The sequence below is a fragment of the Hydra vulgaris genome, chromosome 01 (assembly GCF_038396675.1).
Source record: "Hydra vulgaris chromosome 01, alternate assembly HydraT2T_AEP".
NCBI classification, from domain to species: Eukaryota; Metazoa; Cnidaria; class Hydrozoa; order Anthoathecata; family Hydridae; genus Hydra; species Hydra vulgaris.
The window spans coordinates 36,448,585-36,461,470 of NC_088920.1; the positions used below are offsets into that span (position 1 = coordinate 36,448,585).

The 12,886-nt window shown below is 26.2% G+C and overlaps 1 protein-coding gene across 1 annotated transcript in view; it reads left to right on the forward strand.

Moving 5' to 3' along the window:
• The window catches only part of LOC100209362 (serine/threonine-protein kinase SIK3), a 32,809-nt gene that overhangs the window by 4,648 nt on the left and 15,275 nt on the right, over positions 1-12,886 (forward strand). The window contains exon 3 of the mRNA XM_065788041.1: positions 6,912-6,975. Coding sequence (XP_065644113.1) covers positions 6,912-6,975 — 64 coding nt within the window. The remainder of the gene's footprint in view (positions 1-6,911; positions 6,976-12,886) is intronic.

Here is a 12,886-nt window from a genome sequence, read left to right on the forward strand (position 1 = left end):
AATTTTATACCTTATTATAGTTTAATAATCTTTTTTTTACCAGAATATTTTAAGTAGATTTAAAATTATAAAAACTAAGAACCCTCAATTGGAATCATGGGTGCATACCAGTATGCTCCCTTGATCCTACCTATATGCAGCTTGATCCTATGTGTGTATACATGTTCTGAGATCAAACTTATACCATAAATGTGAAAGAATTATTTTTAAGTCGTCAAAAGAATGTCTATAATAAATACCAATAAAGTTATTATTAATTTTACTACAAATTTATCTTTCTTAAAAGAAAAATCAATGAAAAAAATGTTATTTTTTACTGAGACTCAACGTTTTTTTTTTCATTTCTTTCAAGATCAAGTTTTCTTTTCCTTGTCATGAAGATATTTTGCGTTTCATATTTTTTCTTTTTTGACTGAGACTTTTTTTTCATTTCCTGAAGCCTATTTAGTTCATTTTGAACAGGGGTGTCTGTGAGTATTCGGGTACGCTGACGCTTACGTCCTTTAATGAACTTCCTTGATCCAGCCTTCGGAAAAGGCCTAATTTTTTCTAGACTTGCTTGATGAGAGATATTAATAGAAACACTGGATAGTTGACTTACAGGGTCAGATATAGGCTGAATTGGCAATACACTACAAGCTGGCCCTAATGACAGACTTGACATCAATGATTGATTAAAAGCTGGGGCATGAACAATAGCAGAAACTGGATCAATAACACCTGGAAATGGGTTAGCAGTAATAGGTTCTGGACGATCTGTTACATATGAAGCCAAAAACTCATTATCAGAAAATACGTTAGGATTAAAGGGTTCAATTCCTGCCACAGCAAATCATGCAGAAATGTTAGACAAAGTAAAAGCTTGTGCATAAGCTTTCCTTACAACTGCAGCTATATCATATATGGTCATCGATATTGGATTAGATACAACCCAATCATCACAGGCTGTATTGTAATAACGTTTCAAAGGCCCATAAACTGACCGATCTAATAGATGCAGCTTGTGACTACAATGTGGTGGAAAGGACAGCGTAGTTATGCCATTTTTTTCAGCTAAATCTAAACACACAATTGAAACATGGCTCTCATGGTTGTCAAGAAGTAAAAGCACTGGATTAGCTGGTGAACATTTCACATTTTGAATAAAATGTTTCATCCACTCGAAAAACATTGCACAATTCATCCAGCCAGATGGGTTTGCAACCCTAACACATCCAGGTGGACCACCATTTAACATACTTCCTTTGAAATGAACTCTTGGAAAAATAAAAAACGGAGGGATTGAGTTTCCTATTGCATTAACTGCACAACAAACTGTTACCAATGTCCCTTTTTCTGCTGAAGTTATCCTTCCAACTTGTTTATCTCCTTTTTCAGCAATTACTTTAATTGGTTTTTGAATGGTTGTAAGACCTGTCTCATCAACATTATATATGTTTTGTGGCTGAAATTTGTGTCGCAGACGAACATCTTTTAGATTAGTGAAAAATTCTCCGACTGTATAACGATTAAAAGCAGTTGCTCGTGCCATACTAGTAGCTTCTGGATTTCATAAAGATAACTCATTCCTACGTAACATAAAATCACGAAGCCACTGTTTCCCAGTAATTTGTAAACTTTTCCAGGATTTAGGAATGCGCTTAGAAGGAGTCATTGCAAATTCATAGGCAAGTTTTCGTGTTATTTTGGTTGACAATCCATAGTGAAGTTTTGAAGCCCTTAAAAGATAGTCTGATAAAGATGTTTCTTCTTCGTTGGTAAAGATTTGCATGGTAACTATTTAAAAAAATTTAATTTCGCCTTAGCAAACCTCAAAATTCTCGCCCTCGTAAAAAAAAAATTTTTTTTCCTAAAAAATCAACTTTTAAACTCCCAAAATTAAAATTAAATTTTACAAAACCAAAAAGACTGTTTTGTAGAAAATTTTATGACGATCAAAATTCTCTTTTCAAATTTGAATTTGCTAGTTCCGGAAAAAAGTTATGAGCAAAAAACCAATATAGTCTAATATTTTTATTAAATGATAAATGCTTTATTTAAAAAAATATAATAGTAGTTTGTTTTTTTATTTATAAATGAGTTATTGACGTTTTTATTTTGTCCGATATCTTCCGCATCCCCCGTTAAATGTTATTTGACTTGTTTTATTTTATTATGATTTATTATATTTATAAGACTATCCTTTAAAGATTCACTAACCTAACTTCATTAAGATTTGCATCTTAATGAAGTTAGGTTTGCAGACTGTACTTGGATTTAATTGACATTTCCTTACATATCTCTTAAGTATCATTAAAGTGATCCCCCTCTCTTTAGATACACGATAAACTGTACCACCATTAAGAACTGCATTAACAGCCGCTCGCATTTCATTTTCATTAACTTTACCTCTAGGTGGTCTATCGGGTTTTTTTTTTTAATGATACACCATATTTAACTGTAAAAAAATGAAAAATATTTATATAGTTTTGCTATATTCCTAATTTTTAAAAGAACATTTATAAAGATTTTTAATTATTAGAATCTACTTTATTAACACACACACACACACACACACACACACACAAACACAAACACACACAAACACACACACACACACACACACACACACACACACACACACACACACACACACACATACACACACACATATATATATATATATATACATATATATATATATATATATATATATATATATATATATATATATATATATATATATATATATATATATATATATATATATATATATATATATATAAATATATATATATATATATATATATAAATAAAATATAATAATCCAAAAATGTTTTACAACTGAATATGCAGTCTTGCATATTATCTTTTTTGGTGTCATGCAGTTATCATAAGGTCATGAGTATTTAAAATAAATAAAGTGTGAAAAAATATTTTGAAAACATACAACCATGCATAATTATTTGAGAAAAATTAACGATTCTTTTTTAGTGTCTTTTTCTGTTGTTTTTTCTTTTTTGTATCCTAGATATATTGTGAGATCTTGTTAATATTTTTAGCAGATGAAACTTCAAAATTGACAAAAAAACATGTATATAATAGTCTTAAAATGTTTTACAGCTGTTTCCTTTATAGTGTCCTTTAGGTTGTAGAATTATCATATGTGATTGTGATCATGATCACAAAAACATGTGATGTCATTGTGCATAATTATCTGAGAAAAATGTATGACTGACTTTTAAGTTAGTTTTACTGTATTATTTTGGTGTCTGTACTGTATTGTTTTAGTATCTTTGGTGTATTGTAAGTTATGGTATGAACAAGGCTTTAAAAATTATTTATTTTCAGAATATTAAATTTAATTCTAATGTGCTCTATCTAACTTCTAAAGTATTAAAACTATGTGACTATATTCAATTTTCAAACTGCCAATTTGTCTGGAACCACCAACACAATAACCTACCTTTAACTTTCATCAATTTCTTTTCCAAAAGTGCCAACTCTCGTTATCACCTTCGTTCCAATAGTAATTTAAACCTGTCTGTCTCTAAACATTGCTCTCATAAATACGGACATAAATCTATAAAGTATCAAAGCATTAAAACTTGGAACAACCTTCCTTATGAACTAAAAGCTCTCAATTCATTCTCAACCTTTAAAACTAGATTATTCTACTTTTTATTAAAAAAATATAGTTAGTGTTTATAATTTCTATTATCAATTTTTGTTGTCTTTAGTATTTTTTTTTTTTTTTTTTTTTTTTAATTTTTATTATATATTTTGTTGTCATTACTATTGCTTATTGTTATTTCTATAAATATTTACATTACTATTATTAACTACTTTTAACTATTACTACTAATATTAATATTGTTATCATTATTATTATTATTATTTTTGTTATTATTGTTATTATTATTAAATATATTACTATTATTATTATTGGTATTGTTGTTATTATTATTATTATTACTAAGATTAATTGTATATAAATAAACTATTTTTTAAGGTATTTACTTGAGATTAGTATTTCAATACTATTTGTAAATAGCCGTGAAAATTTATTTTCAGAATATATATATGATTGATTGATTGATTGATTGATTTCAGGAGCATTTTTTGGTAAAAAAAAAGCTTCAATAATTAAGCTAAAAACAAGCCAAGACCATATATTGATTTCCCTTGCCACAAATAAATTCTTCTATGTACTGTCTACAAAATTAAGCTTTTTATTTAAGACTACAATGCAAAGTAGTCTACAAAATTAAACTTTTCATTTTAAGTATTATAAATTTCTACATAATGACCACTTATTAAACTGTTAATTTTGATTGATTGGACCTATTTTGATTTGTTTGTCAAAGTATTAAACAAAAAGTTATGATTAATCAATCATGCTCACAAAGTTCACACCAGAGTTTAACCCTAAATATAAAATGTTTGTAGTTAGTGCATATGATCTAACGAATCATTCTTAATACATATGCAATTGCTAAAAATCTACAAACCAATAGTTAATCTTTTTCCTCTAAATCGTCTTTTGTTTGTAAAACACCAACTCATTTTTTCTTTGTAGAATATAAAGAATTGTTTTGTTAAACATAAAATAGAAAGAAAAAAAAAAGAAAAGGAATAGTTTATAGAATAGAAAAAGCTTATTTAACATTAGTTCAAAAATATAAAAACTTACTGATCTGGAAAAACCTTCTGAATGGATTCCAGAAATACAGGTTTACAAATTGCTACGTAACTAAAAACTGATAAAACAGTGGTGGTTAAAGTGTAAATTGGTGGTTAAAACAGTGGTGGTTAATTTGAAACTGTAAAACTATAGGAAGAATTAAGATTATAAATGTTTAATTTCTTATAGTCCAGATATAGTCTAGATTATAATCTAGAATTAACAGAATAAAAACTTAGTTGATTGTTTTGTGAATATTAAAGAAACAAAGAAAATATAACAAAAAATAGATATGTTGAAGTCTTAGTTCTTTTAATTGAACTTAATTTGTATAAAATTTTTCTTTTAATATTAAAGTATATTCAGAAATATTTCCAATTCCAATATTTTAAAAATTGTTATTAAAATTATAACTTACCCAAGTGTAGTAGATGTTTAGGATACTAATGCTTTCATTATCACCAACTAAACAAAAAAAAAAAAGTTATCACAATCTTTACTTATACTAATAATATATTAATATATTTAAATAATCTACATTTAAGTACGATACTTTCCTTAAAGATAAACAAGCGAGTAAAATGTATGAAACTTGTATACAAGCTGCAAAATCTGTAACAGAAAGCAACTTCTCAACAAATCAGCTGCTCAAAAAATAATTTTAAATTTTCAGCTCATTAAGTAACTGGAAATAAACCTGCGTTATCTTCAATAATTTAACTCATTCTTTCATTAAAATAAAAAATCAATGATAAAACACAAATAGCTAAATAAAAAGTGTTGATTAAAACCAAAAATCTTTTTAACATTTGTTTATATACCAAGGAAAGTTTAATCTTGTGTGATTATTCTGCAAAAGTTATTCTGCAAAGTCACATCTTTTTTACTGCAACTATTTTTTTTATACTCAAAAGTTTTATCTAGTTTTTTCCCTCAAACATCAGTGCTTTGGATCTCTTGTCATGATGTTTTTTCCCTCAAACATCAGTGCTTTGGATCTCTTGTCATGATGTTTTCCCCCTCAAACATCAGTGCTTTGGATCTCTTGTCATGTTTTTCCCCTCAAACATCAGTGCTTTGGATCTCTTGTCATAATGTTTTCCTGACTTATACATTTGCAGTTTTTCAAGACTTTTCTTCTCTTCTTTACTTTCTGTTAGTTCTTAATTTAATTAGTGGTTGCTTGTAGCCTTGTTGAGAATAAATTTGTTGGGAAAAAAGTTTAACCTTGTGCAAATATCAAATGAGCTAGTTTGCAGCTGGTCATGTGTAATCATACAAATTATAAAGTTTGGAGTTATTCTTTTTGCAGAATAAAATTTTAATCAAGAAAGTTAAAGCACTAGATTATAAAATTTAATTTTGTGTTGAGCACCAGTAAAGTCACTTGTTTAAAAATCACATAACTTTTTTTTTTTTTGGGAGGGGAGAGGGGAGATTTGGAAAAATACTTCATATGCCTGACACTAAGCTTTAAGCTTATCCCTGGTACAGCAAAATTAGAAAAATTATATTTAATATATAAACTTATTGACCACAAAAGATCTAAAATAAAATGTGCAATAAATTTTATGCAGACTCAGCATTAAAATAGAATGGTGTAAGAATTAAAAAAATGCAATATTTTTTGCTTTAAATGTAATGTTTGGTACCTATATTTATTCTGTAAAAAAATGGACAAAAGTATATTGATTAAGATGATATTACTATTTTGATTGTTAAAATACCCTAATTATGTCTTTATTATTTATGCCTTATTTACTTAATTTACATGTAGTTAAAGTGCTTCAAAAACTTTTAAAATTGATATTTGAAATATTAATCAATAAATTTTTCAAATTTATTAATTATTATTTCAAATATCAATTTTAAATGTTTTAGGTAAAACTTCCAGGTTTTTCTAAATTTCGAATGCCTTTAATATTTATAAGAAATAGCAAAATCCTAAACACAGGGTGATGCTGAATTTACATAAAATTACCCATACAAAGTTTGCTACATTTTTGTGTTAAAAAGAATAAACCTACTTAACTGCTGAGGTCAAGTAATTTTAAAATTTTTTACTTGTCAAAAAATTTATAATTCTACTAGCCGATAATCCAGCAATATTTTCTTATAATAAACTTTTATTAGTACTGAATGTATTTATATTATTGGGTGGTTGCTTATATATCAACCTGAATTTCCAAAAGCAAGTGTATATAGATTTATTTAAATATATAATATTTGTTTGTATATTGTAATTAAGGTTATGGAAACAGATAGATATCTTTATCTTGTAACAGAGTATGCTTCTAAAGGAGAAATATTTGGTTAGTTTTTATTATATAATTTGTATATTTTTTTATTTATTATGTATAATAATAGAAACTTTATAAATATACACTCAACTAACAAAAAATATTCCATGTTTACTTTGTATACATTGTCATATTTAATCAAGTCTAAACAAGAGTATACATACATTACAGTAATACATACATTTAAGTCAAACCAAGAGTACATATACTATATATGTATATGTATATATCTTATATAGGCCCCCAAATACAGTCAAAAGCGGTTTAGAATAGCCTCTGAAAGTACTCTAATTTATTTTTGATTACTTTTTTAAAATTTTTAGTTTTCTTTTCTTCTAAAACAGACATGTAATTTTATTGTTTAGTAAAAATAAGAAGTTATAGTAAAATTAGCATTTGGTTGAATTGTAATGATGTCATTATTCGAATCCAAATTCTATTCATTCACATGTTTCTGACCTCAATCAAAGTATTTTATGTCAAAAACAAAGCAGTATTTCACTTACACTGCACTTGCCATTTAGTTTTTACTTTATTGATTCCGCAATGCAATCCATCACTAACTGCGCAATGCAATCCATCACTAAACTAAAGGTTTTATCAAACTTGTCTAATAAACAAAGTTAATAAAATTAAATTTGCAACGCTTCTACATGTAATGTTATAGAAAAAACACTGTAAAACCCTAATAACTTTATTTATATCTTAATGGTTCAAATTCAAGTAAACAAAAAAATTAATTTATAGTTTAATCCTTTTTTCAGCAAAAACCTTTTCACTAAAATAGGTCACCTTTTCTTAAACTTAGTTGGCTTATGTTATACTTATGTGACTGTAGTAAGTAGATTTGGATCAACTTATTCAAAAGCCAAACATCAAATCAGCATCTAAAATGATAAAAATAGTTAATTATGAAAAAATTTATTTAATAAGAAATGTTGCATAAACATGTAATAACAAATTTGTTTTATGGGTTTTAAACACAAAATTCCTTTTCATTTGTTTTATTTGTATTTATAAACTCTGACCACAAACAAGACAAAAGTTATTTCTATAAAATTAGTTTTTTTCTAAGAACACAAAACACAATTTTTTTCTTCAACAGCTTGAAGTTTCTTATCAGCTCTAAAGAGTTATAAAATGAGTCGCAGATTCTGCTCCTGATTTCTAATTCTTTTCAAGATTTTCTTCGTGATGGGTTCTCCGCTGATAAATGCGCATCCTATGTAGGCTCCTGAATCCAAGCTGGCATGGAGGTTTTTATTCCCTTTTTTGTCGGTTCCAAGTCAAGCCTCATTCTACTCTGTGGTTTATATCTTTTTATGCAGCTGCTCTATCTTGTTTTCCTGCCTGCTAGACAATGGCATCTGTGGTTCCAGTTTTAAAAAACTCTGTAGAACATTCTGACCCCTCCAGCTATTGCTAGATCAATCTTCTCTCTATTATTAGCAAGTTTTTTGAGTCTTTGATCAACAAATTGCCATCATTCCATCATGAGTCTGATATCTTACTCTCTGACAATTAATACAACTTTTGATCTTCTTGTTCTACGGCTGACTTGCTAACTACTGTAACCGAAAAGTTCTATCATTCATTAGATGGAGGCGGCGATGCAAGGACTATTGCTTTTGACATATCAAAAGCTTTCAATAAAGTTTAGCATGCTCTTCCCCACAAGCTTTCTTCATATGGTATATCTGGGAAGGTTTTAAGATTATTAAATAATTTCTTTTTAACTGCAGCATTAAAGTCATCAAGTCATTAAACACTCCTCTTCCTTTCTAGTAACTTCTGGGGTACCTCAATGTTCAATCTTTGATCCTGTGTTGTTTCTTATCTATATTAATGATTTTCCTGACAATCTTACATCTAAAGTGGCTCTTTTGCTTATGACTTTTTTTGACCGCTTAGAACATGCAGTTGATCTTGAGTCTGATCTCACTTCTTTAAAAGCTTGTGGCTTGTTGTGGCTTGTTATTTAAATCTCCAACAAAACTCAGTTATTTATTACAAACAACTATTGCAATATTGTTGACATGAGTTAATGAGTGGCAACCCTCTCACTGAGTGTTCTCTTTATGTCTTCTTAGGTTATCATTTACTACTGACCTTTCATGAAAACCAAATATACAATGTATTGCTAAGTTAGCATCTATTAAGTTTGCTTCTCTTTATCATGCTCGCCATTATCTTACTCCTAATTCCATTCTTTTCCTCTACTTTTATCCTCTTATTTGTCTCTGTATGGAAACTGTTGTCATATTTGGGCTTGTTCTTTTAATAATGCTATTTTTCCTCTAAACAAGGTCCAAAAACGCATTGTAGATGTAGTTAGACCTGCTCTACTACCAAGCTTGTCCACTCTCCCATTATCATAAGGTTACATCTCTTTCTTTTTGCTACAAATACTTTCATGCTGTTCAAATGAGCTATTATCTCTACTTCCATCAACTAAAACTCATTCTCATGTGACTTGTCATTTAGCAAAGTTGCATTCTTTTACTGTATATGTCCCCTCATGCTCTAAAACTTTTATTCATTATATATATATACACACATATATGTGTATGCTTGCACTAAACAAGGGACAGATTGAAAGCACCACTTATAAATTACTTTTCCATACATATATACTCACATACATACATGCATAAATACATACATGTATACATACATGCATACATACATGCATGCATATATACGAAACAATGAACAGATTGAAAACACCACTTATATATTACATATATACATACATGCATACATACATACATACATACATACATACATACATACATACATACATACATACACACATACATACATACATATATACATACATACAGGTATCTTCCTATGTAATATTGTTATGTATTATTATTTGACCAAGCAAATAATATTTTACTTTGACGATATAACCGCAGGTATTTTAAAAAACATTTTAAAAAGGTGCTGAACAAAAAAGGTTCTAAATTATACCTTAGAGAAATAAATGATATCCAAACTTTTACCTTTACTAATGTTTTTATATTTGCGAAATGCTTTTAAATATAGTCACAATTTCCTGGCAGTGTTTTTTGTTTATCATTGAAAGTTGTATATAATTTTTTGAATTTATGTTATATAAATTATATAAGTATGCATTTTTTTATAATAAACATTAAAAAATTATTGTTTACAAAAACAATGACTTTCTGAGAAAACCAAAGTCTCTTTAATGTACTTTATATAAGAATCATTAAAGTTACTTATAAAAGATAAAAAAAGTTTCTTTAAAAAAAAGAAGACAAATATTTTTGAAAGTTATTTCAATTAAATAAGTTTGATCTTTAATGTTTTTATATTATTCAAACACTTTTTAATGAAGTATCAAAACATTGCTAATGAATTTTTATATAAAGTATTAATCGATATTACATATAGTTTTTTATTTATTTATATAATAATGTATTTTTTATAATAATGTTAATCTTTTGAAACAAATTAACAACCAAGAAAAAACAATATATAAACAATATGTTTAAATGAAATATGAAGCGGTTTTTCAATACGTAATTATTTATTAGCGTATATTTACATGGAAACTTATATTTTTAAATTAGAAAAAAAACAACAACACTAATTTAAATTAAGTCTAAATATTTTTTAAACAATCATTTGAAGTAAATTGTTTAGTTTAAGATTTTCCTATAATATTATTTAAACATTAGTAAAGATAAAAGATTCAAAGTTTATTATTCTAAACGTACTTAAAAACATGGTTTAAATAAACTTAGCGTTTTAGTTGGTTTAGTTTTATTTTAGTTGAGTTTTTTTTTTTTGCTTTTTGTGTTTTAGTTTTAGTTTTTATTTATTTTCTCTTTTATATGTGCCCAAATAAATTATATTCATTTGGGCACATTAGTTTGGGCGCCCATACCGGTCAAACGATATGGATTTATGTCTGTGTATGGCACTGATATATATGTTTGTATTTTTATATATATATATATATATATATATATATATATATATATATATATATATATATATATATGTATATATATATCTGTGTATATATATATATATATATATATATATATATATATATATATATATATATATCTGTGTATATATATATCTGTGTGTATACTTTAAAAAAAGTATTGAAATCATTAAAATTAAAAAAACTTTAAATTAACTAGTTAAAATTTTTAAAAAAGTGAACTTTTTTTTTTTAATAAAAAGTAACTTTTTAAAAGTAACTAATAGCATCACATTTTTTTTTAATATTTGTGTCTATTTTAAAAACCTAATCACACATGCTTTAAACTGAAAAATTAGTAAAATTTGTAGATGATTCTAACGTTTTTTCACACTACTGTATATATATACATATATTTTTTATATAGTTTCTAAATCAATATATATTATTTAGATTATACTAATATAGAAAATAAATTTTTTCATATTAGTATATATAAAAGAATTATAGTAATATGAAAATAAACTTTTTATCTATTTTTTGCTATATTTCAATGATATATGGTTTATATATGCATTGTTTAAATAGGGTCTTAAAAAGTAAAAGATAAAAGTTTGCAGAATATATTAAAACATTTTTTTATGCTTTAAAAATTGAAGCTGTTAAATTTTTTACTTTGCAAGTATATTGTGCTAAAATGAGAAATGGAGAAAATCACTGACAGTTTGTACCTTTTTTTTGGTTTCAAAAATTACTGTGGAAAAAATGTTCTTTTGGAGAAAATAATTTGTTTCTATTTGTGCAATTTGTTTCTATACAGCATTTCTACAACTACTGGATACCAGCCTTGACAGATATTCAGCATTTATTTAAAAAACAGCTACCTTTGCATGGTATTGTTCACTTTTTCACAATCTAAAAACTTTTAAAAACAGTTTGGCGCTGTTTGTGGAAGGAAGAAAAACTGGATCTTGTTCAGCTGGATTTGCAATTATGCAGATTTTGACTCATATAATTTGATTTATTTCAACATATAATATTGGAATTATGTGCTATACAATATGTGGAAATTTATAATTTAATCAATTTAAAAATAAATATAAGATTTTTAAATTATAAATACAAGAATATTAGCATAACAATATATATTAACTATAAATAAAAGAAATTAATAAAATTTCTATCAAGTTTAAAGAAAAACTTTAAAACCATATTGACAATTTTTAAATAGTACTTACAAAACTCTAAGCAAGATTAGTGCAATATTGCATGGAATGATTTAGATGAAATTTTTCAAATAGATGAGCTATTTTGCAATGTTTGCGATGTTTCTTAGCAATGTTTCCACCTTAAGAAATTTCTTTTAAATAAACTGTTGTTGTTTTTTGTTTAAATCTTTTAATTATTTATTTGAAAATAATGGCTGCGTATTAAAATTGCTGATAATATTTTCTGATGAGTTAATTTATTAACTAAATTAATTGGTTAAAAAAAATTAACTTATTCATTTATGAGCTACTTTGAAAAAAATAATCGTTAAATTGAGCTTTTTAGAAAAAATCTTCTATTGGCTCTCTAAGCCTGCATGCTCCTGGCGATGTCCTTTTATTTTTTATTTATTTTTGTTTGCAATGCAATGCTTAAATGTAACTATAAAATTATTTATTGTTTTGTAGACAAGAAAAAAAAAATGAAATTCCACTTCAATTGTTAAATTTTCAAAATCTTTTTTTTAATTTCTGCTTAATTTATACAAATGTTAATGGAAATAAGTTGAATTTTTTTCTGGCATGTGAATTTTATTTATTATTTGTATTATTCATTTATTATTAAGTTTTTTTGTACGGAGTTTGTGCTTACAAAACCTTCAATCTAAATCTTCACATAGTATTTATAGGTTTAAGGATGTTTTATTAGAGTTTAATAATGAAAAGTGTTGATGTTATTCTGAAACTAAAGATC